Genomic DNA, 25,139 nt, shown 5'->3' on the forward strand with positions numbered 1-25,139 from the left:
TAGAGGAGACCATCCTTGTAGCAACTTGTGGCATAGGTTGCAGGGCCTAATAGGCGGGCTTTTTCAGTACCTTCTCTCATCTGCAGAACTCCTTCCCACCAGAAATGTGAATGGTGTCTTTGTTAATAAGCTCTCCGGAACAGGCTAAAGACACAGAGGTCGAATCCCCATTACCGTCTTAGCCAGGTTTCAGAACACAAACTAACCAGGTTTGAGGGACGACCTCCCCGGTCGAATCCCCACTACCGTCTTAGCCAGGTTTCAGAACACAAACGACCTCAAACCTGGTTAGTTCGTGTTCTGAAACCTGGCTAAGACGGTAGTGGGGATTCGACCAGAATCAGCCTTGTATTCCAGACAGTCTTTCAATGATATTGGCTCGAAATGCTATGCTGCTGTTATCCCATCTGAAGTTCACTCTATGGCAGGGGTCTGCAGCCTGCGGCTCTCCAGATGTTCATGGACTACAATTCCCATCTGGAGAGCTGCAAGTTGCAGACCTCTGCTCTATGGTATTATATCCTGGTGAGCTCCTTCCCCAACCCCAACCCCTCTCAGTCCCCAGGAATTTTCCATCTTGGAGTTGGCAAGTGAGTGGCAAGTGAGTGGCTATCACCCAGGACAGATTGAGAATGTCCTACTCCTGCCCTGGCAATGGGCCCAAAGGAGGAAGATCCGGCCAGCGCAGAGAATTACTGTGGGGCTTTCCTGGGCAAAACGGGGCAACAAGAATTTTGCCCCGTGTGGGGCCAAACCCACAGGGACTTTTCCTGTCAGCCCCGGGAGATATTGCTTTATGCTCTTTTAACAATCGATTTCTTTTAATGACTTGGGGTTTGATTGCAACCTTGAATGTCTCTACGAGATGGAAAGACAGCGTCTTAAGTCGACTGAAATAAAATAAAAGCTGAGAATCACCCACTGTTGCTGTCACCTCCTTCCCCCCCCCAATACATGGACACTGTCCCTTGATGCCCCCACCCTGCCTCAGTTACACAATAAGTGTTCAGGCCTGGCTAATCTCTGACCGCCTTCACCATGGAGATTCTGGTCAGGGTACGAAAGGTCAATGAATCCCACAGACGCGGCAAAGCCAGAGTATACACAGGGGAAGAAAGGGAGTTAATTTTAAAACTAAATAAAACTCGCGGCCATTGTGCGCCGCTCTTTCTTTGCAAGGAGCAGCCTTTTTCAGGCCTCCTCCAAGCCGGCCGGCCTCCGTGCTTTTCCTTGACCCTTTCAGCCTCTGCGAGTGAAAAAAAAAAGGCCCATTAAAAGGGGCACAAGAGAATTTGCTGGGCTTGTAAACGTTTTTAAGATCTCGACACATCTTGGACCAAAGCAGGGTGGTTTTTTTCCAGGGGAGGGGGGATTTCTTATCCGACGGAGTTAAAAGGAAAATATTCTCCACCTCGCGGCACAAAGAGAGTCCAAAGTTGGTTTCCCAGTTCCCAGCTGATTATTCTCATGTCTTACTTCCTTGTTTGGGAATCCAACCATAAATATTGAGGACCGTTTGAAAGCCCTGAACCCCAATATAAAATTTGGGCCACCACAAACCATGTATTCTCACTTGAAGGGGGTTTTGCCCTCCAAGCACACTTACAATCCAATCCAGTCCTGCGCTGGCATGAGTGCCCACCCGAGTGGCGTACGCAGTGGTGGGATCCAAAAATGTTAGTAACAGGTTCCCATGGTGGTGGGATTCAAACTGTGGCATAGCACCAATGGGGCTGGCCGGGCATTCCGGGGGGGGGGGGGTTCCTGGGCGGGGCTGTGGCAAGGACGCAGCCGCTGCGCCGGTCCTTGGGCGGGAAACGAATGCACGCAGGCGCAGGCTGCCACGCACGCCGGTGCACCTCCTGCTAGACTGCTTCAAGTTCTGTGCGCTACTGCTGAGAGGAGGGGCGTAACTAAGGCAAAAATCGCGTGGCAAAATCTCCAATTAGTAACCCCCTCTCGGCACACACAAATAGTTAGTAGCCTACTCTCGGGAACCTGTGAGAACCTGCTGGATCCCACCTCTGGGCATACAGCCCTAGGGACATGTCCCCGGGCGCACGCCTTTTGGTCACATGGGGGCACCGGATGGCCCCCGTGTGACCAAATGGGCAGCCTCTCTTCCCTGTGGGCGCAAGTTTCCCTCATGCCCGGCTTCTAGGCAGTGAAGAGGGGCTGGAGCCCAACTCGCGAGTAAGCAGGGCTCCGTATGCGGGGGTGGCACCCGGGGGGGGTCTGTCTCTGGGCGCCATTTGGCCCCGGTACACCTCTGGCCCACCCCACCAGCATGGTGGATAAATGTGCCAGTGGAGTTAAAGGCGTTGGTGGGTGGGTGCCGCATGGCTGCGCGGCACCCAACCCTGGAAGCTGCCTTCCATACCCTGGCCTGCCGGCACAGCTTGCCAGGGGAGTTCTGAGGTGGGCCCGGGAGTGGAACGGACCTCAGCCCGCTTCCACTGCCTACCCAGCCCCCATGCACTGGCCTCGGAAATATGCCACGTTCTTTATGGGATTCTGGCCAGAGGTTTTTCGTTTCTGAGGCTTACTGCATGGCGGGAAAGCTCTAGGGGTTGGATTGGATGGCGCCGTCCCTGCCATCCCTGCTAAGGCCTTTGCAATCTCACATCAAGGAGGATCAAGATTGGTAGCCATAGATCGACTTCCCCTCCATAAATCTGTCCAAGCCCCTTTGAAAGCTATTCAGGTTAGCGGCCATCACCACCTTCTGTGGCAGCAGATTCCAAACACCAATCACGTGTTGCGTGAAGAAGTGTTTCCTTTTATTAGTCCTAATTCTCTCCCCCCCCCCAGCATTTTCTAGTTCTAGTATTGCGAGAAAGAGAGAAAAATTTCTCTCTGTCGACATTTTCTACCCCATGCATTATTTTATAGGCTTCAACCATATCTAAGGTGACCAGATGGTCACCTTTGTGAACCGGGACGGGGGTAGGCAGCTGTGCGCGCGCGGCCGCAGGAGCGCACTGCCGTTTCCTGCCCTGTGACAGGGCGGGAAACGGCAAGCCCCAGAAGGCCGTGCTCCTGAGGCCGCGTGCGGGAGGCTGCCCCAGAGGGCAGTGCGGCAGCCTCCCAAAAAGCAGAACAATTGAAATAATCCGCGGGACGTGGGACAAATTGTTAGAAGGCGGGACTGTCCCGCCAAAAGCGGGACGTCTGGTCAGCCTGACCATATCCCCCCTCAGGCCTCTCCTCTCCAAACTAAAGAGTCCTAAACTTTGCAGCCTCTCCTTCTCACAAACACACATTTTCCCTCATAGGATAAACAGCAGTTTGGGGAGGGATTGAAACGAGAAATGGTCCAGTCACGGTCCAGTTCAGAGGCTACTGCAGCTACTTCTAACTTAAAGACAGAAAGAGGAGAGCCAGCATGGTATAATGGTTAAGAGCAGTGGAACCTGGAGAACTGGGTTTGATTCCTCTCTCCTCCACATGAAGCCTGCTGGGTAACATTGGGCTAAGCACAGTTCTCTCAGGACTCTCTCAGCCCCCCCTTCTCCACAAGGTCTCTGTTGTGGGGAGAGGAAGGGAAGGAGTTTGCAAGCCATTTTGAGACTCCTTAAAAGTACAGTAGAGCCGTGGTGGCGAACCTTTGGCACTCCAGATGTTATGGACTACAATTCCCATCAGCCCGTGCATGCTGGCAGGGGCTGATGGGAATTGTAGTCCATAACATCTGGAGTGCCAAAGGTTCGCCACCACTACAGTAGAGAAAGACTCTTTGAGACGCTTTGAGGCTCCTTAAAGGTAGAGAAAGGCAGTACAGAAAGACTGTTACTTTTCATCATTGTGGATTTCTATTTGCCTCCCCCAGCTAATGCAAACCTTCCCCCCCCCCCATCCTTTGGCTGGCAGGGAGTTCTTCTCAGTTTAAAATTTATTATTAACACCTAAAAGCAATCGAACAACAAACAAGTTACAAGGATTGCAAATATAAATGGATACATTTATGTGGACTTCTAATTCTGTCTGCATTGAGTATTAATTCCAAAAAAAATTCCTTTTGGTCTCTATTAACAAAATTGTCATGACCCTCTAATGTCTCAGCCAGGGTCCTGCCATATTTCTTTCTGCAGAGTGCATTTCATTCCTGCTTGTATCAGTCTGCCCTTATCTGGCTTCTGCAGCTGGAGAGCCGGGGTTGGGACTGAGTGTCTTCTTCTCAAGTTCTCGCTTTCTGAAGAATGTGTGTGAGAGAGTGTGTGTGAATGTGCTTTCCTGCCCTTCCTTTGCATGCCATTCCTCACTCCCTCCCCTCCCCTCCCTTGCATGCCACCCCACCCCCTCCCTCCCTCCCTCCCTCCCTCCCCTTCCCTTGCATGGCACCCCCTCCCCCTTCCTCCGCTAGGGTGGGCAGGCCATGTCCAGATGCCGGGCCCCCTTCCCTCCCTCCCCTTCCTTTGCATGCCATTCCTCACTCCCTCCCCTCCCCTCCCTTGCATGCCACCCCTCCCTCCCCTTCCCTTGCATGGCACCCCCTCCCCCTTCCTCCGCCATGCCATATGCCAGGCCCCCTCCCCTCCCTTGCATGCCACCCCTCACTCCCCTGAATTGGTCCATGAGCATCAGAAGCGCCAGAGTTGAACACCCCTGCCATAGAGTCTACCTTCCAAAGCAGCCATTTATCTGGAAGGACTGATCTCTGTAGTTTGTAGATCAGTTCTAATAGTGAAAGATCTCCTGGTGGTTGGCACCCTTATTTCCCATTCATGTCAAGGTCAGACCCACGTGTTGTGGGTCTGACCTATCTATTCATGTTCTAATGTACTTAGTGCTGAAAATATAAGTGAACAGCTTTCCTATGCTTGCAATCAATTATTAAGAATTCTGTTTTCAGAGTACTGATTCATTTGTTGGACAAATCTGGGGGTTATGACAAAAATCAAGGTAATCTTCCTGAAAACATTGCTGATAAATTGCTAAGCGTCATACGTTTCTCTATTAGGAGCAGCAGTGGCGTAGGAGGTTAAGAGCTTGTGTATCTAATCTGGAGGAACCGGGTTTGATTCCCAGCTCTGCCACTTGAGCTGTGGAGGCTTATCTGGGGAATTCAGATTAGCCTGGGCACTCCCACACACGCCAGCTGGGTGACCTTGGGCTAGTCACAGTTCTTTGGAGCTCTCTCAGCCCCACCTACCTCCCAGGGTGTTTGTTGTGAGGGGGGAAGGGCAAGGAGATTGTAAGCCCCTTTGAGTCTCCTGCAGGAGAGAAAGGGGGGATATAAATCCAAGCTCCTCCTCCTCCTCCTCCTCCTCTTCTTCTTCTTCTTCTTCTTCTTCTTCTTCTTCTTCTTCTTCTTCTTCTTCTTCTTCTTCTTCTTCTTCTTCTTCTTCTTCTTCTATTAAGTCTTAATTTTAAATATAGTAGATTTCAAAACCACAAGTCATAAATTCATGTTGTTTCTTTTTTTTTATCTATATATTCTATCCTAGATTTTCAATGACCCCAAAATGTGTTCAAATCCCCTTCCTTGAGCAGTGAAGGCAGCTTAGCTCATTCCAATCCCTTCACTTACTGTTCTCCAGTTGTAGGAATAGCTGGAGTTTTCCATTTTTGCGCATATATTATTCTTGCTCCTGTTGTCATATATAGTGCTGGCAGGGACTTCTTTGAGTTCAGCGCCCACGTGTCTTTTAAGCACTTTTATAGACGTTAAGTGATGACATGTTGCAGAGTTCAGCATTGAAGGTAATTGCCGGAGCCATACCCTGGCACATTTTACACAGGCATGCATGTAAATTAGCTTGACACCATTTGTTCTAGTCACAATAAATTGGGTCACCATTTTAAATAAGTGCCTACGTGTGACTAAAGATCTTGGAAGTGTCTGTGTTAACATTTTCTCCTCTCTGCCACGTGTTTGCTCCTTTTCAGCCAGAACTGGGGAAGCCTCGACGAAGCTGCTATACTCTCCCAGGCTACGATTTCAATTATGGGTTATACCTGCGTGGGACAGATGGAGGGGTACCTGAAGGTAGGATGCTGGAAATGTGCAACAGCTCCCCATTTATTTCCCCTGCTGGTATTTGTGTTCTCCTTCATGGTGAAACCCAGAGGCGTAGCTGGGCCAAACTGCGCCCGGTGCGCATTCTATATTTTCTGGGGGGCCCTGCGACGCCCCCCCTGTGGCACCCCCCTTCCTCCCTTTCCCCCTCCCCACTCTTACCTTAGTTCCTTTCCTTTTTCTAGAACTTTTTCAGGCTGCAAAAGGCCTGTTCACAGTATAAACAGCCTGATGGGAACTATACTTCCCAGGAGACCTTGTGAGCCCCAAGGTCTCTTGGGAACTGTAGTTCCTCAGGCCGTTTTTACTGCAAACAGGCCTTTTGCAGCCTGAAAAAGTTCAAGAAAAAGGACAGGAATTAAGGTAAGTGTGGGAAGGGGGTGGGGGTGCTGCGGGAGGGCGGAGGAAAGGGGGATGGGCCTGGGGATGATTTTCTGCACCCCCAGGCTCTGCGCCCGGTGCATGGTGCACCCCCTTCCCCCTTGTAGCTCCGCCACTGGTGAAACCACCTTTTGTAAGGCTGAACACGCTCCAACAAAGCAGCTTTAAAAAGAACTTTATTGACTTATGTCACCCTAGGTACAGGGTCCTGGAACTGAGGATTCTTGTCCTCAGTTCCAGTATTTGAACTATTTACAGAAACAGACAGCAACCAATCGGCTTTTCCCCTCCCCCCAGCTCCTGGTCTCTCATTGGTTCTGAAGCTCCAGTGGGATGTAGCTTCTCAGTCTGTTTTCCCGCTCTTTTTGGAAAAAGGCGGGAGGCGGTGCATGCTGGGAGTTGCAGTCCTGACACCTTTGGGGGTCAAAGCAGATGTGCAGTCTTTGCACGCCGGTGGTTTCAGAATCCACTGAGGTACATTGTTGTGGTGTGGGCTTAATTGGCTTACCTGGGCATGTTGCACAATCAGATTTGCACAATTCAGAATAGCTATTCCAAAGCTTGGGTTGCCAACTCCAGCTTGGGAAATCCCTGGAGATTTAGGAATGGAGACTGGGGAGAGCAGGGTGTGGGGAAGGGATAGAACCACAGTGGGGTACCACACCATGGAGTCCACTCTCCATAGCAGCTATTTTCTCCAGGGGAATGGATTTGTGTAATCTGGAGATCACTTGTAATTCTGGGAGATCTCCAGTCCCCTACCTGGAAGTTGGCAACCCTAGCTGAAGCACAGACTGCATTTCTAAGCACTACAGTTCGTTATCCATCCTGAGATCTCAGAATTGGACCTGCTATTCTTAGACATACTTGTCTAAGGCAGGTGTGGCCAACCTATGGCGTTCCAGATGTTCGTTGACTACAATTCCCATCGGCCCAATTGGCCATGCTGGCAGGGGCTGATGGGAATTGTAGTCCATGAACATCTGGAGCGCCATCGGTCGGCCACCCCTAGTCTAAGGGATGGAATGTCAACACGAGGCATGGCTGAAGAGCACAGGGGAAACTTCGAGACTGCAACTTCGAGGGGAACTTCGAGGCTGCAAAACCCTCCAATCCCAGCTCACCCTCTGCCAGCAGCACCCACCAGGCCACAGGTGGGGAAAAGAAAGGAGAAAGTGGCCCCCCACCCCAGCTGGGTTTCATACAAGGCCCATGTGAGGTGGAGGGACTTTTGAAGGCAGTGGCGTAGCACCAACGGGGTAGGGAGACATGATGCCCCGGGCGCGCGCCAGGGGGTCATGGCGGGGGCATTCTGGGGGCTTTCTGAGGTGGGGACAGGCGGCGTCGCAGCAGGGGCGCAGGGTGTGCACGTGCCCCAGACACAGTTCTTCCTCACTCCACCTTTGTTAGAAAGGGATTATGTTTGGAGGAGGGAAGACATAACAAAAGAACAGCCAGAAAGGATTGGGAGGGAGGTGAGAGAAGAGGAAAGGAGCAGAACCAGGAGAGATTCGAGAACAAGTTGGGGCAAGATGGGGTGGGTGGGAGAACCTGCCGGGGTGGGGCAGGATAAGGTGGGCGGTCAGGAAAACCAGTGGCCCCGCCTTCACACACACCCCTGCCTAGAGCCCATTTTATTTGCTCATAAAGTGGGCTTTACTGCTAGTACATATATATAATCCAACTTGTATCAATGCTACACAAAAGTTTGTGGGGGAAAATGATGCTTCCTAGGTCCCCTGCTTTCGCATAACAGCCAAATACAAAGTCACCTCTTGAAGCTCAGTTCACGAAAATAGCAATTCTCTTGGACTATACAACCTTCATGTTGCAGCTGAATACTTTCTCAAACTAACACAAATATTCCCCGCACATAGAAAGCAAGGTGTCTGGGTGAAGAGCTCTAGCCTAGACTTCTTGACATGCTAGCTTTCTGCATGCAGGGATTCTTTTGAGCCATACTTTACAAACTCCATTTGAAGTGGGCCAAAGCTGTACTGAGCCCTTCGGTGATAGGGCGGTATACTAAATTTTTTATTTATTATTATTATTATTATTATTATTATTATTATCTTTATTTTTATTTTTATTTTTATTTTTATTTTCATTTTCATTTTTATTTTTATTATTGATGATGATGATGATGATGATGATGATGATGATGATGATGATGATGATGATAATAATAATAATAATAATAATAATAATAATAATAATAATAATAATAATAATAATAATAATAATAATAATAATAATAATAATAATAATAATAATAATAATAATAATAGCAGCACAGGAAATGGCTGTTGTGGGTTTTCAAAGCTGTTGGCCATGGTCTGGTAGTTTTTGCTCCTAACATTTGGCCCACGTCTTTGGATGGCAACTTCAGAGGCATGTCACATTAAGACGTGTCTCATTGAGAAACGAATCTTGCTTTGGCGTGCCTCTGAAGATGCCAGCCATGGACACGAATGAAACATTAGGAGCCAAAACTACCAGACCACGGCCTGTTGATTCTGTTCCTGAAAGCCTTAGACAGTCCAGGAACTGTTTTACTACCTCAGCCTCTGTATTGGAATGGCTCGTTAGAAATGTTCTCGGCTGTACGGACATCTCTTAACCCGTTTTTCTCCTTAGCCATTGGCCACTGGCATTCCATAAAGCCCAGGGCACCTTCAGCGAAAGAACGAGGCTACGATTACAAGACCATGAACTGCAAAGCCATCAAAGACGGATATGTCACTGCGCACGAGCAGAATCTGTATCGCAAGCTCAAGGACATCCGCTTGAGCGATAATGACGAGCGACGGTTTAAGAGGACGCCCCCCAAAGTCCCCGCGGACATGACCTACGGAAAACCAGCACGGTGAGAAGGAAATGTTGGAGCTTTGTCAACTTTTGCACGGGGGTGGAGAGATGTGACCTTCCCTTTCTCCCCAAATGCTAAAATCCGGAAGGTACCAGGGAAATTGATGGGCTGTAGATTCGGGATAGGCAAGTACTTATTCACTCACTAAGTAATTAACTTGTAGAATTTAGCACCACGGGATGTGTTAATGGCTAAATGGGACCTCTGAATTTCTAGTTATTGCTTTTTCAGATGTATGCATAAAGTTTTTAAAAGGGTATCCCTGCAATGTGCAGTGGTACAGCCCTTTCTACCATTTCAGGATTCTGCCTGTGTCAAATTTGCAGCCCTCCAGATGTTATGGACTACAGTTCCCACCATCCCCTGCCAGCATGATGCTGGCAGGGGATGATGGGAACTGTAGTCCATAACATCTGGAGGGCCGCGAGTTCGACACCAATGCATGGGTCAGTCCCACTCTCCACTTCCAAAAGGAGAAGAGTGTCTTCCATTTAACTAAAGATTAATCAGGTTTTTAAATACAGGTTAATCAGATTTCGTTTAATTTTAATTTCTTCTTCTGGGAACAGAACCCAAAACACCATGGCGCCCTTCTTAGCAGTTGGATCTCCAAGCATCTGAATAACTCATGATCAGTCCAAAAGTTCGGTTAGAGAGTAGTGGCATGGTGTAGTGGTTAAGAGCAGCGGACTGTAATTTGAAGAACCAGGTTTGATTTGCCACTCCTCCGCTTTAGCAGCAGATTCTAATCTGGCGAACCAGGCTTGTTTCCTCACTCCTAAACATGAAGCCTGCTGGGTGACCTTGGGCTAGTCACAGTTCTCTCAGAGCTCTCTCAGCCCCACCTACCTCGCAAGGTGTCGGTTGAGGGGATGGGAAGCAAAAGGAGTTTGTAAGCCCCTTTGAGTCTCCTTAAAGGTAGAGAAAAGCATTTCTTCTTCTAGTCCAGGAATGGCAAACATCTCTGTTCTCCGGATAGTTGCTCTGAAAGAAGTGCCTTTTGCAGCACAACCTGTCAGGGCAAGCACCACACATAGGGACGGAGGGGGAACTGCGCCTGGAGCATGTGCATGCCCTGCACCCCTGCCACAGCACTGCCCGCTCCCACCATGCCCCAGAACGCCCCAGAACACCCCCGCCACACCCCTGTCATTTTCAGAGATGCTAGACATATCTTATGGTGAGATATGTTTCTCCCCATACCTGGGATCTGTGCCACAGAGTGAAATACATCTCCCCTTGGCATGCTTCTGAAAATGGCAGGCAAAAACTACCAGACTACGGCCCCACAGCCCAGAAAACAGCCAGCTGATTCCAGCCGTGAAGGCCTTCGACAATATGTAAAATGCCAGTATCTTAGGAGGGACTATATGGCATTATACCAGTGGTTCTCGACCTGGGGGTCGCAACCCCTTTGGGGGTCGAACAACCCTTTCACAGGGATCGCCTAAGACCATTGGAAAACGGTATTTTTATATTTTATATATCCCAATTTTATGGTTGGGGGTCATCACAACATGAGGAACTGTATTAAAGGGTCACGGCATTAGGAAGGTTGAGAACCACTGCATTATACCCTGCTGAGATCCCTTTCCTCCTTAACCCCAGCCTTCCAAATCTTTAGAAATGTCCTAACCTGGAGTTCAGTGGTGGGATTCAGCCGGTTCGCACCGATTCGGTAGAGCCGGTACCAATTTTTTTGTTGAGTTTGGCGAACTGGTTGTTAAAAGTGGCTTTCAGAGCCCCGGAGCAGCCGGGCGCCTTGCCGAGGGGCTAAGAGCCCCATTGCCCCCTCTCCCAGGGGAGCAAGGAAGCTTTCAGAGCTCCCTCCACCCCCACAAGAAATTTCTCCACAGCAGGTAAGTGGGCGATGGGGGGGCATAGTGGGGGGCACACAGCGAGGGGGCAAACCAGTTGTTAAATTATTAGAATCCCACTACTGCTGGAGCTGGCAACCAAAATGGCCTTCTGTCGCTCGATGTTCTACCGGGCAGGGTCACCCTGATTCCAAAAGGTGATCATGTGTCAGGCCGCACCATTATTGGCCTGCCAGAGCACACATCTCCAGACCAGCAACAGTTGGGCCTGCCATCTCCACCGCCCCAAGGTCATGGAGCCTCTTTCCTTTGTTCGCATGTAACTCGTTCAATAGAGCTTACCGAGTACCTCTTATCTTTCTTTCACAGGGAGTACCCCACCTTTCCCAACCCAATGAATCTGTAGTACTGTCTTTCTCTGTCTTTCTCATGCTGAGATTGGGGAAATGCAAAGGTGGGGTCTTTATGGGTTGAACCAAACTGTAACCTTAAGGCAGTGGTGGCGAACCTATGGCACGGGTGCCACAGGTGGCAATCAGAGCCCTCTCTGTGGGCACGCACAAACAGAGTCACCCCCCCACCCCCACACATCTAGGCTGGCCTGGGCCACTGGGCTGGATTATTAGCATTAAACCTAAGACCTAGTTTTGGGGAAGCAGTGTAGGTAACCCTGTGAAGCACCGTTAAACCCCACTGATTTTCATGCAAAGAACGAAAGCGCGATCCTTTACCTGGGAGTGAGCTTGGTTGCTGGCAATGGGGCTTGCTTCTGAGTAAACCCTCCTAGGGTCGGGATTCACCCATTGGAAGAGTTGCCTGGTTGCTTCAAAGCAAAGCCACTGACTACCACCAAGCTTACTCCCGAGTAATGCACGCCTTGGAGCGAACCGGTTTTTTCTAAACTGAAACCTCAGTATTCCAGTTAAATTGCCGTGTTGGCACAAAAAGTGGGTTTTGGGTTGCAATTTGGGCACTCGGTCTCGAAAAGGTTCGCCATCACTGGTGTAGAGAAGGGCAACGAGGATGATTAAAGGATTGGAGCACCTTCCTTATGAGGAGAGGCTGCAGCGTTTGGGACTCTTTAGTTTGGAGAGGAGACGTCTGAGGGGGGATATGATTGAAGTCTATAAAATTATGCATGGGGTAGAAAATGTTGACAGAGAGAAATTTTTCCCTCTTTCTCACAATACTAGAACCAGGGGGCATTCATTGAAAATGCTGGGGGGAAGAATTAGGACTAATAAAAGGAAACACTTCTTCACGCCACGTGTGATTGGTGTTTGGAATATGCTGCCCCAGGAGGTGGTGATGGCCACTAACCTGGATAGCTTTAAAAGGGGCTTGGACAGATTTATGGAGGAGAAGTCGATCTATGGCTACCAATCTTGATCCTCCTTGATCTCAGATTGCAAATGCCTTAGCAGACCAGGTGCTCAGGAGCAGCAGCAGCAGAAGGCCCTTGCTTTCACCTCCTGAATGTGAGCTCCCAAAGGCACCTGGTGGGCCACTGCGAGTAGCAGAATGCTGGACTAGATGGACTCTGGTCTGATCCAGCAGGCTAGTTCTTATGTTCTTATGTTCTTACAGCCTTAAGGTATACTGGGGCAGGGAGTTTGAATCTCAGATTCAGCCACCTGGTCCTTGGGTTGACACAGCTCTGATTAAAGCTCTTGAACCTTTCCTGAGTCTTGTCATTGACTGGAGTACCAGACTCTTACAGCATTCTATCTATGGCCCACCGCTGCAGGATTTTCAGTCTCTGCAGCTTGCGAAATGCTTTGTTTGCTCTGCTCTGTATCAGGCCCAGTCAGAGATTACATATAGATTACGTTTTTAAAAAGCTAATTGCTAATAAAAGGATTTGTTTTTATATCATGGGGGGGGGGAGGAGGATGAGAAGACGTGATGAATGGCGGCAAGTATTTTACACGATAGCAAATGGGCTTTGCATATGCAAATTGAATGGATTTTAAAATGGTATTTAATGACAATTTTCGTCGCAGGCATTAATGTTAATTGCAGCCAAATGAAAATGCAGCATTAGGTTGCTGTTAGCGCAAACGCCCCGGCTATAAAGCTTTATCTTGATCAGAACCAGCCGTCAGGAGCATGACAACGCCGCTCGGCAAATTGCAGGCAAAAGAGCTTTTATGTTACAAAAACTATCCCCCAAAGCAGGCCGGAATCAGCATCAATTTTGCTTTATTTCTTCATAAACGGAGGTTAAATGGCTGCCCGGGAGAGAGGCAGCTGCGGTCTGAAAGTTTTCTCATGTAAAAAAAAAAAGAAGAAGCAAATTCCGAGCGAGACCAACCGCAGGATCTGCCGCAGAGGAGAGACGCTATTAATTTAAAATTATTACAGCCTATCCCGAATTTTCTTTTAACAGCCACCTTTTTATGCCAGCCGGCTGTATTTATCTCCTCACTTTAAAAGCATGTTATATACCAAATCAAATTACTGGCTCATTAGAGCCAGTTTAAGTTTAAAAGGGGGAAAAGATGAAATTTAACCCGTTCCTCCTGACGGGCGAATTGAAGACTGATCACCACCAGCACAGGGAGAAGTTGGCCAGGTTAGAGGGGATGTCGCAAAGGGCCAGCCAGAGGTGGGATCCAGCAGGTTCTCACAGGTTCCCGAGAGTAGGTTACTAATTATTTGTGTGTGCCGAGAGGGGGTTACTAATTGGTGATTTTGCCACATGATTTTTGCCTTAGTTACGCCCCTCCTCTCAGCAGTAGCGCGCAGAACTTGAAGCAGTCTAGCAGGAGGTGCAATCCGGGCGCATGGTGGCAGCTTCATGCCTCCAGTGCATCTTCGCTTTCCTGCCCAAGGATCGGCGCAGTGGCTGCTGCCTTGCCACAGCCCCGCTTCCAGGGAATGCTCCTCGCCACTGAATGCTCCGGCCATGCCCCCCCCCCATGCCCCCCCGGGCCCAACCCCATTGGCGCTACGCCACAGTTTGAATCCCACCACCATGGGAACCTGTTACTAAAATGTTTGGATCCCACCACTGGGGCCAGCTATGCGTTTAATGTATTCTCTGCACATGGGACCACACGGAGTGCATCAGGGATCTATGGCTCCAACAGACAATGAGCAAGTAAACAGAGGATTCTGTTATTAATACACATTTATTAATTATTGATTTATTATTTATAAATCTACAGGACCACCTTTCCAAATACACCCTCAAGAGCAGGTGTCTGCAACCTGCGGCTCTCCAGATGTGCATGGACTACAATTCCCATCAGCCCCTGCCAGCATGGCCAATTGCTGGTGGGATTTGTAGTCCATGAACAGGGCAGGGGCGGATGGGAATTGAACCAGCAGGCTTCATGTGCAGGAGCGGGGAATTGAACCAGGTTCTCCAGATAAGAGTGCGTTGCTCATGTGGAGAAGAGCACACCTGTTTCTCCAGATCAGAATCCTCCACTCTTAACCACTCCCCCCCTGCTGTCTCAGAAGAAGCAGAGAGATCATCAGTGCTTTGAATAAGTTGTTGCTTTCTGGAACGCAGAAATGTTTGCAAGCAGAATGGGGGAGAGACGGAGACTTGAGCACAAGAGAGGGGAGAGGACTGGTTCTTCTAAATGCACGTGTCCTCCACAGCTCCGCCTGCTCAAGAGGAGACACGGGGTCATGGCAGAGCACCCGCTTTGCGCATGGCAGATCCCAAGCGCCGACTCAGCAGCTACAGTTTTTAAAGGATCTTATATCATGAGAGTTTTTTCACTTCCTGAAATCCTGGACAGCTCCCTCCGTTCGGCATTCACAACGCTGAGCTAAGGCCCCTTCCGCACATGCAGAATAATGCGCTTTCAATCCACGTTCACAATTGTTTGCAAGTGGATTTAGCTATTCCACATAGTCAAATCCAGCTGCAAAGTTTATTGAAAGTGGATTGAAAGTGCATTATTCTGCATGTGCGGAAGAGGCCTAAAAGGGCTAATAGGAGCAGCTGCAGCGTAGGAGGTGAAGAGCTCGTGTATCTAATCTGGAGGGACCGGGTTTGATTCCCAGCTCTGCCTCCTGAGCTGTGGAGGCTTCTCTGGGGAATTCAGATTAGCCTGTGCACGCCCACACACGCCAGCTGGGTGACCTTGGGCTAGTCACAGCTCTTCAGAGCTCTCTCAGCCCCACCTACCTCCCAGGGTGTTTGTTGTGAGGGGGGAAGGGCAAGGAGATTGTAAGCCCGTTTGAGTCTCCTGCAGGAGAGAAAGTGGGGATATAAATCCAAACTCTTCTCTTCTAATTCGCTGACCTGATGAAAGACAGTTTCTCTCTCTATATATATGTGTGTTCAGACAATTATGTTTAGAATATGACTGTAGCCCGCATGGATGCAAGCTCTGGCTTTGCCAGTTAAATACTGGAAGGTAGCAGGTGATAATTCTTGGCCTGAGGGCATGATTGGAATTCCTCTTGAGTGCTTCTAATTGGTAAATGGCATCCACGAAGGGAGGGCAGCTATTAAAGTCTGCAGCCCCAGGGAAGGTGGGGTTAACGCTCCCAGATCAGTTCTTCTGACCCTAAATGGCCTCCGGGCTTACTGTTTGCCCTACCAGGGGAAAGATATATAAGCAATACATGGGCAATCTATATATTTCCTCAAATGGTACCCCCAGAAGGATGTCTGCGATCCTGCTTGGAGGAATGGCTAAATCCTATGTCCGTGGTGGCGAACCTTTGGCACTCCAGATGTTATGGACTACAATCCCCATCAGCCCCTGCCAGCATGGCTCTGTTAAACCCCACTGTTTTTCATGCAAAGAACTAAAGTGTGATCCTTTACCTGGGAAGAAGAAGAAGAAGGAGGAGGAGGAGGAGGAGGAGGAGGAGGAGGAGGAGGAGGAGGAGGAGGAGGAGGAGCAGGAGCAGGAGCAGGAGCAGGAGCAGGAGCAGGAGCAGGCGGAGGCGGAGGCGGAGGCGGAGGCGGAGGCGGAGGAGGAGGAGGAGGAGGAGGAGGAGGAGGAGGAGGAGGAAGAGGAAGAGGAAGAGGAAGAGGAAGAGGAAGAGGAAGAGGAAGAGGAAGAGGAAGAGGAGGAGGAGGAGGAGGAGGAGGAGGAGGAGGAGGAGGAGGAGGAGGAGGAGGAGGAGGAGGAGGAGGAGGAGGAGTTTGGATTTATATCCCAACTTGCTCCTAGGCATCCTGGAATTCAAACTGGGTGTTTGAGTTGCCAACTCTGGGCTTGGGGAATTCCTGGAGATTTGGGGGCAGTGCGTAGGAAAGGCAGAGTTTGTGGGAGGAGGTCAGCAGGGACATAATGCCTTAGAGCACAGGTGTCAAACTCGCAGCCTTCCAGATGTTCATGAACTAGCCATGCTGGCAGGGGTTGATGGGAATTGTAGTCCATGAACATCTGGAGTGCCATTGGTTCGCCACCCCGGCCCTAGAGTCTCCTCTCTGAAGCTGCTTTTGCCACCTGATTTCTGGATATCTGTTGTAATTCTGGGAGAATGCCGGGCCCTACCTGGAAGTTGGTAACCCTAGATCAGTGATAGCGAGCCTTTTCGACACCAAGTGCCCAAACTGCAACCCAAAACCCACTTATTTATCGCAAAGTGCCAACATGGCAATTTAACTTGAATACTGAGGTTTTAATTTAGAAAAGGACGATTGGCTCCGAGACGTGCGTTACTCGGGAGTAAGCCTGCTGGTAGTCGTTGGCTTTGCTTTGACTCAACTGTGCAACTCTTCCAACGGGTGAATCACGACCCTAGGAGGGTTTACTCAGAAGCAAGCCCCATTGCCAGCAACCGAGCTTACTCTCGGGTAAAGGATCGCACTTTAGTTCCCCGCATGAAAATCAGTGGGGTTTAACAGCGCTTAACAGGGTTCCTACACTGCTTCCCCAAAACTAGGTCTTAGGTTTAATGCCAATAATCGAGCCCAGCGGCCCAGGCCAGCCTAGACGTGTGGGAGGGGGTGGAGGCGACTCTGCGTGTGCCCACAGAGAGCGCTCATAGTGCCACCTGGCGAAGCAGTGGTGGCGGATCTATGGCATTCCAGATGTTCATGAGCTACAATTCCCATCAGCCCCCGCCAGCCCCTGGATTCTCCTAGTGTAGACAGGGTGGCTTTGAATCATGAAATGGCAATTCCTCTTTTTTTGCAGAGCTATGCAGGGTGATGACTGCCTGTTGTTGTTTTGCATCAATCGCTAGGTTACTCCTCCCACTCTGAGCAGGGCAAAGCACAGTGCTAATTGGCCAGTGCCAGTGTCTACTGCAAAGGCCATTCCCAGTTTGCTGCTGTAAAGACACATGTGTAGCTTTCGGATTGAATCCTAAACTGCTCGCTCGTGTGAGTGAGCAGTTCAGGATTCAATCCGAAAGTTACCGTGTTGGCCATGCTGGCAGGGGCTGATGGGAATTATAGTCCATGAACATCTGGAGTGCCATAGATTCGCCACCACGGCCCTAGACGGTTCACCTCCAGGCGCAATGAACCATTTTGGGGCTGCCAACAGTAGCGCCTCCCATCTTTGCAGGTGTGCTTCCTTGCACGAAGGACGCCGGAGCGCTCTAAGCATCCCCGAGTGGCCGGCTGCATGATGCGTTGTTTACCTTGGAAGGTCACGCACCAGTTTGTGCCGAGATGCTTTTCGAACACAGGCTCTGCCTTGATTCTTTTTTTTCCCCCACGCTCACCCTTGCCTGCATCTCTCCCCTCCCTTCCCCTGGAACTTGTTTCCGATAAACCACGTGGCCCGCTTTTGTTGCAAGAGTCGTAAAAAGGGCATTTTTTCATTTCCCCTTTTTCCCTTCCCTGCCTCTTCATCTCAGACATAGATTTATTCCCTCCCTGATGCCTGTGGTGCCACGAGCTGGGAGGGGTCAGGGAAGGCGCTGATGGGACAATAATAGATAATATGGCCACTCCCCAGAGCCTTGTCCGGGAGTGCAGCCTATTCATCAGCAGCCAGCGCTCATGCCAAGGTCAGCGCTAACGAGGATGTGTGAGGGTCCCTGGCCGCCCCCATGGGGCATCCTCCAATCGGATCGCCGCGATTTGTGCTCCAGCTTCCCATCTTTACAAGCAAACCAGACTCTGCGAGGGAGAGGTCGCCCCCTGCGCTGTAGCCGAAATCTCCGCCACATGCAGGCTCGCATCCGATCCGCCTCTTTCCGTCGCAAATAGGCTGTGTTGCTTTGCTTTTTTTTCAGGTTTTTTTTAAAAAATATTTAAAAGCCTTTTGATCACTACGCCCTGGATTAAATGGGAAGCAGGCCTTTTTAAAGAGGCGGATTATATTTAATTGTTTTCCAAAATGGCAGATGTCGGGCCTGTCTCAGAAGAGGCATTTTCCCTTCACACTGAAGGGAAGGCCTTCTCGAAGGTGGGACAGGAGGAACTAGGGAGTGTGCCTTTTCTTCTCTTTCAACACAATTTCTGTTGTTCATAGACAGACACAAAGACACACAGACACACAGATAGACACACAGACACATAGACACACATATATAGACATATCTATATATATAAAAATCTAACAGTGTGTTTGTCTCTGAGGGGCTACCTCATAAACTGCTGGACGAACTCCTCCCAAACTTCCCAGGCACGTCACTCTGCCAAGCGAGAGTGTTTAGCAACATTTACATGACTCCGGCACCCGTCCTGAGCCATCAAATCCGCTTCTTCGCAGCTTCCCATCCCACGCCCCAGTGTCCTCCCAGATGCTGCGTCCATTAGAACTTGCTCTTTCCACACACCCCTTCCTCCAGCCAACACGTTCTGTGCATGCCTCAAACTCCCCTCACATCCCTCGCTGAGCGAACTGTCCCGCCATTTCCAGCAGCCACGCAGTCCACTCCCCTCCACCAGCTGCACGTTCGCTCCCCTCCGAAAGGACAAAGACTCCTCCTGCGCGCTACGACAACCCCTCCCCACCCCCCTTGCTTTCCCGCTCACTTCATCCCAACGCGGCCTCAGTCGCTCAGCCAAACGCTGCCCCGCCCACTGTGACAAACTTTTCCTTCCCACCCCCCTTGCTTCCCCGCTCTCTGCCCTCCCTCACAGACACACTTCACACAGCCATAGCCTCCTCCATCCTTCTCACAACTCTCTCACTGCACTCACACACTTCAACACAACCACCTCATCTCACACACTCCTCTCTGCCCTCCCTCACAGACACACTTCACACAGCCACAGCCTCCTCCATCCTTTTCAAAACTCTCTCACTGCACTCACACACTTCAACACAACCACCTCATCTCACACACTCCTCTCTGTCCTCCCTCACACCCACACTTCACACAGCCATAGCCTCCTCCATCCTTCGCACAACTCTCTCACTGCACTCACACACTTCAACACAACCACCTCATCTCACACACTCCTCTCTGCCCTCCCTCACAGCCACACTTCACACAGCCATAGCCTCCTCCATCCTTTTCAAAACCCTCTCCCTGCACTACCTCACTTTGTGCCTTTAATCGTTCAATCCCTGCCTCACCCAGGATTACCACTCAACTCATCCACCTCACCCACACACGCTTCGCTCTCCCCTCCCTCGCATTCAGCCATTCACACACGCACAACTCATCACCACACTCAGCCCTCCCTCGCACTCTAACATCACATTTCCACTTCCTCGCCCATCTTCACCACACCTCTCTGCCTTCAGTTACTTCTAACACCCAGCAGCAAACGACCTAGCCCTCTCACACACAAAACTCTCCACCGACACCACCATCTCCTCCCTGCCTCGGCACATAACTGGCCTGCACAAGTTCACCCACTCGCTTCCTTCAAACCTTCCCTTGGTGTGTGGGTGGGTGGAGGTCTGATGTTCACCAACCCCTCCCCCCCACCCGCAACAACAACCTCTGTGTAGACGTGCCCATGCACAAATATCCAACGACCAGCTCTCACGGCTGTACCATAGGTAACCCAACACTACTCAAAGGGGTCCAGCAGCTAAATAAGTCCATACACTACAACTACACATCTCTAAAGGTACTACCCTGCAACATTGCTCACTATGGGATCTTTCTCATCGTCACCTCCTCCCTGCAACACCCTGCAACCCAAAACACACCCATTAACAGAACAATTGCATCCCACAGACCATCCTCTGCCTCCTTCTGCTACGGGGAGTACAGCCACAGTTCCCCACCTCACAAGATGCACTGGCTCAAACACAATTCCAAAAATACAACAAACTGATGCACTCAAGCTGATATGAAATAAATTTTTCTTTACTATTATGTATCCAGTTTTGTCGCCTTATTTACTTCATCGGTTTGTTGTAATTGAGGCCACAATATTGACAGGCCCTTTCAAAGGTGAGGATGTCCTCATCCCTCGCATACCCATGATACCAACAGATATGCCATTCCAATTTAAGAGACTACAGTTCCCCATCCGCTTAGCATTCGCTATCACCATCAACAAAGCACAGGGCCAAGCTCTATAATGGTGCGGTGTCGATCTACACTCCGAATGCTTCTCTCATGGCCAACTATACGTTGCATGCTCCAGAGTATCCACCCCAGAACACCTCTACATCTACACCTGCAACAGAGAAGCAAGAAATGTTGTCTACCCACAAGCACTGCAACCCTAAACCTACAGGAATACTACACTCTGTCTGCACACCCTTCCCCCTTACATGAGACTACTACAAATCAACGCTATAACAATGTGAACTGAAAAGGGAAAAAAGGATTCCATTTGACCACCCCAAAAGGCTATGCTGCGGATCATTGAACCTGCATGCACATCTGTGTGGGTTGCGGACTGTTATGAGAAGGACAATTGCCACAGCAACGCGTGGCCGGGCCCCGCTAGTCCTTTGCTTCCCACACCTTCCATCTTTAATCTTTACTCCACCTCCTCCTAACACACCCACTTCACACTTTGTTCCTTTACTTCTATTAGCCGACGAGACCCTTTTACCAGACTTACACTTAATTAACCACTTTTTATTCTTTGTTCTTTACACTTTAGCATAGTTTATGAATCTTGACACTCTATCTTAATCTACGATTCACTTTAATTCTTCTTTATTCTTTCATATTAGCCGAATCTTTTACTAGACTTATCTTAATATTAACTTTTTCATTCTTTATTTTATTAGTGAGCTGAATCTTTTATTTTAATTTTAATATACTTTTTTGTTTTTCTTTATTCTTTACACTTTAATCTTAATTTTGAGAATTATCTTCGAAAGAATTGATGAGATTTTAAGATTTTAATAACGACGGATTTTGTTCTGAGCATCTTTACTTTAATTTTAATCTATTTTTATCTCTTCTTTTTTGTTCTTTTTAGTTTCTTCAGATCTTAAATTTTTTATTTTACTTATTCTAATTAATTTTATTTTTACACTTTTGTTCTTTGTAGACTTTTATTAGTGTTTTCTCTTCTATAATTCTTTACTAATTTATCTTTAATAAATTAATTTTATCTTTACACTTTGTTCTTTAATTAGTGGCTCTCTCTTCAGATCTTTTATTAATCTCTTTTATCTCAAGATTTTCATTATAATACCTTATTTTTTTTTTGTTCTACATGCTTCTTAAATCTTTGATTAATTCTTCAACAATCTAATTTTATTTTACATTACTCCCTTTTGTTCCTTTCACCTATTTTATTGTTTCTTCTATTCAGATATCCTTTTTCACTATCAACACATTTCTAATTAATTCATATCTTTATTCTTTACACTTTTCTTTCTTCCTCTCTCTTTTATTATCTTCATTAGTTAGGTTTCCATTCTTGAACTTTTCTTTATCTGCACTTCACACACCAACACAACCACCCTTATCTTCACACACTTCCTCTCTGTCTCCTCACACACCCACACTTCACACAGCTATAGCTCCTCCATCCTTCGCACAACTTCTCACTGCACTTCCACACACTTCAACACAACCACCTTATCTCACACATCCCTCTCTCCTCACAAAGCCACACTTCACAGCCATAGCCTCCTCCATTCCAAAACCCTCCTGCATCTACTCACTTTAGGCCTTTTAATCGCTCAATCCTGCCTCACCCAGGGATACCACCTCAACTCATCCACTCACTCCACACACGCCTCCCTCTATTCAGCCATTCACACACGACAACTCATCACCACACACTCAGCCCCTCCCTCAAGACTCTCTAACATCACATTTCCACTTCAGCCTATCTTCACCACACCTCTCTGCCTCAGTTACTTGGGTACCTAGCAGCAAACGACTCCAGCTCCCTCTCACACACACAAAACTTCCACCGACACCACCATTCTCCTGCCTGGCACATAACTGGCTCTGCACAAGTTCTCACCCACTCTGCTTCCTTTCAAACCTTCCTTAGGGTGGTGGAGGAATGGATGTTCACCAACCCCCTCCCCCACCGCTAACAACAACCTTCTGTGTAGACGTGCTCCATGCATCAGTCATCCAATCCACCAGTTTCTCTCACACGGTTGTACCCATAGAACCCAACACCTACTCAAAGGGGTCCAGTAGCTAAATAAGTCCATACACCATGTTCACACATCTCTAAAGGTACTACCCCAACATTGCTCACTATGGGATCTTTCATCGCCACCTCCTCCCTGCAACTCCAAACACACCCATTAACAGAACAATTGCATCCCACAGACCATCCTTTCTGTCTTTCCTCCTTCTACATGAGTACAACCGTCTCAATCTCACAAGATGTATTCGGCTCAACACACACCTCCAAAATACAACAAACTGATGTGACTCTGTTTAGTATATGAAATAAATTTTCTTACTATTATGTATCCAGTTTGTCAGCCTTATTTACTTCATCTGTTGAGCAAATTTGAGGCCAATATTGACAGGTTCCTTTCAAAGGTGAGGATGTCCTCATCCCTCAAGATACCCATGATACCAACAGAGTGCTATTCCTAATTAAGAGACCTCACAGTTCCCCATCCGCTTTAGCATTCATTATCACCATCAACAAAGCATTAGGCCAAACTCTATAATGGTGCGGTGTCGATCTACACCAATGCTTCTCATACAACTATAATGCTGTGCATGCTCCTAGAGTATCCACCCAGAACACCTCTACATCTACACCTGTAACAGGAGAGTAGAGAAATGTTGTCTACCCACAAGTACTGCAAACCCCTCTAAACCCTACAGGAATACTACACTGGTCTGCACACCCTTCCCCCTTACATGAGACTACTACAAATCAACGCTATAACAATGTGAACTGAAAAGGGAAAAAAGGATTCCATTTGACCACCCCAAAAGGCTATGCTGCGGATCATTGAACCTGCATGCACATCTGTGTGGAGTTATGGATCCTGAGTTATAGGAGAAGGACAATTGTTACAGCAACGCGGTCGGCAGTCTCCCTTTAGTACATATATATATATCATGGATAGATTCGTACACAGACAGACAGATAGATTCGTATATATCTCAAGATAGATAGACAGACACACAGACACATAGATAGACACACACATATATACATATACATATATACATATATATATACACACATATATATACATACACACACACATATATATATACACACATATATATACACACATACACACACACACACATATATATATATATCATAGATAGATTCCTACAAAGACAGATAGATAGATTCGTATATATCTCAAGATAGATTGACAGACACATAGATAGACACACACATATAGACATATACATAAATATATATCTCATAGATAGATTCCTACACAGACAGACAGATTTGTGTATATCTCTAGACCAGCGGTGGCGAACCTTTGGCACTCCAGATGTTATGGACTACAATTCCCATCAGCCCCTTCCAGCATGGTCAATTGGCCATGTTGGAAGGGGCTGATGGGAATTGTAGACCGTAACATCTGGAGTGCCAAAGGTTCGCCACCACGGCTCTAGACAGACAGACAGACAGACAGACAGACAGACAGACAGACAGACAGACAGACAGACAGACAGACAGACAGACAGACAGACAGACAGACAGACAGACAGACAGACAGTCATAGATGTAGATATGGACAATGTATAACGTAATCTCCCTTGCCTGGTAATAAACTGATTCTACTGAAAGAGTAGCCCTATCTTGTCAGATCTCAGAAGCGAAGCAGGGTCAGAGTAGTTAGTATTTGGATGGGAGATGTCCAGTGAATGCCAGGGTCGTGATGTGGAGGGAGGCAATGGCAAACCACCTCTAAACATCTCTTGTCTTGAAAAGCGTGTGGGTTCACCATAAGTCAGCTGTGCCTTGATGACACTTTCCACTGCCACACTGAAAAAACACCACCTCAACTCCCCCTCCCTTCATCCCTCCCCTAAATGGTGTGCCAGGAAGTTTCATAATGGCAGTCTGCTCCATAGGGTCAAATGCAAAGTGATCAGAGCAAAAGGGACAGGTTACGGAGGAGGAGGAGGAGGAGGAGGAGGAGGAGGAGGAGGAGGAGGAGGATTGGATTTATATCCTCCCTTTCTCTTCTGTCGAAGACTCAAAGGGGCTTACAAACTCCTTTCCCTTCCCCCCTCACAACAAACACCCTGTGAGTTAAGTGGGGCTGAGAGAGCTCAGAAGAACTGTGACTAGCCCAAGGTCACCCAGCTGGAGAGCACAGGCTAATCTGAATTCCCCAGATAAGCCTTCATAGCAGAGCAGGGAATCAAACCCGGTTCCTCCAGATTAGAGTGCACCTGCTCTTAACCACTACGCCACTGCTGCTCCCTGAAGGATCCCCCTGAAGCAGTAGACATCTACTGCTCAAGTTAGGATCTCTGAGGTTAGGCTCTCTCCCCTGTCCACCATGAGACAATTTGGAATGGCCAATTGGCTGATGGGAATTATACTCCACGAACATCTGGAGAGCCACAGGTTGCAGACCCCTGTTCTAGAGGCTAGGGACTGAATCAAGACAGCAGTGGCCCTTCCAGTCAATGGCTCCGCACACTCGCTGTTTCCATTCTGGTGCAAAAGATCGAGCTTTGGGCACGTCCTTAAAGCTGGCTGCTTTTCTTAGCCGAGGCAAAGCAAATGCGACGGCGTTCTTAACGGCCCGCGCTGCTAAGCACGGCTATGAACATC

General features: G+C 48.6%; 1 protein-coding gene across 1 annotated transcript in view; it reads left to right on the forward strand.

Moving 5' to 3' along the window:
• The window catches only part of CFAP77 (cilia and flagella associated protein 77), a 140,834-nt gene that overhangs the window by 66,176 nt on the left and 49,519 nt on the right, over positions 1 to 25,139 (forward strand). Inside the window, exons 2-3 of the mRNA XM_048513611.1 lie at positions 5,890 to 5,989; positions 9,038 to 9,266. Of these exons, the coding sequence (XP_048369568.1) occupies positions 5,890 to 5,989; positions 9,038 to 9,266 (329 nt within the window). The remainder of the gene's footprint in view (positions 1 to 5,889; positions 5,990 to 9,037; positions 9,267 to 25,139) is intronic.

The sequence above is a fragment of the Sphaerodactylus townsendi genome, linkage group LG12, assembly GCF_021028975.2.
Source record: "Sphaerodactylus townsendi isolate TG3544 linkage group LG12, MPM_Stown_v2.3, whole genome shotgun sequence".
NCBI lineage: Eukaryota > Metazoa > Chordata > Lepidosauria > Squamata > Sphaerodactylidae > Sphaerodactylus > Sphaerodactylus townsendi.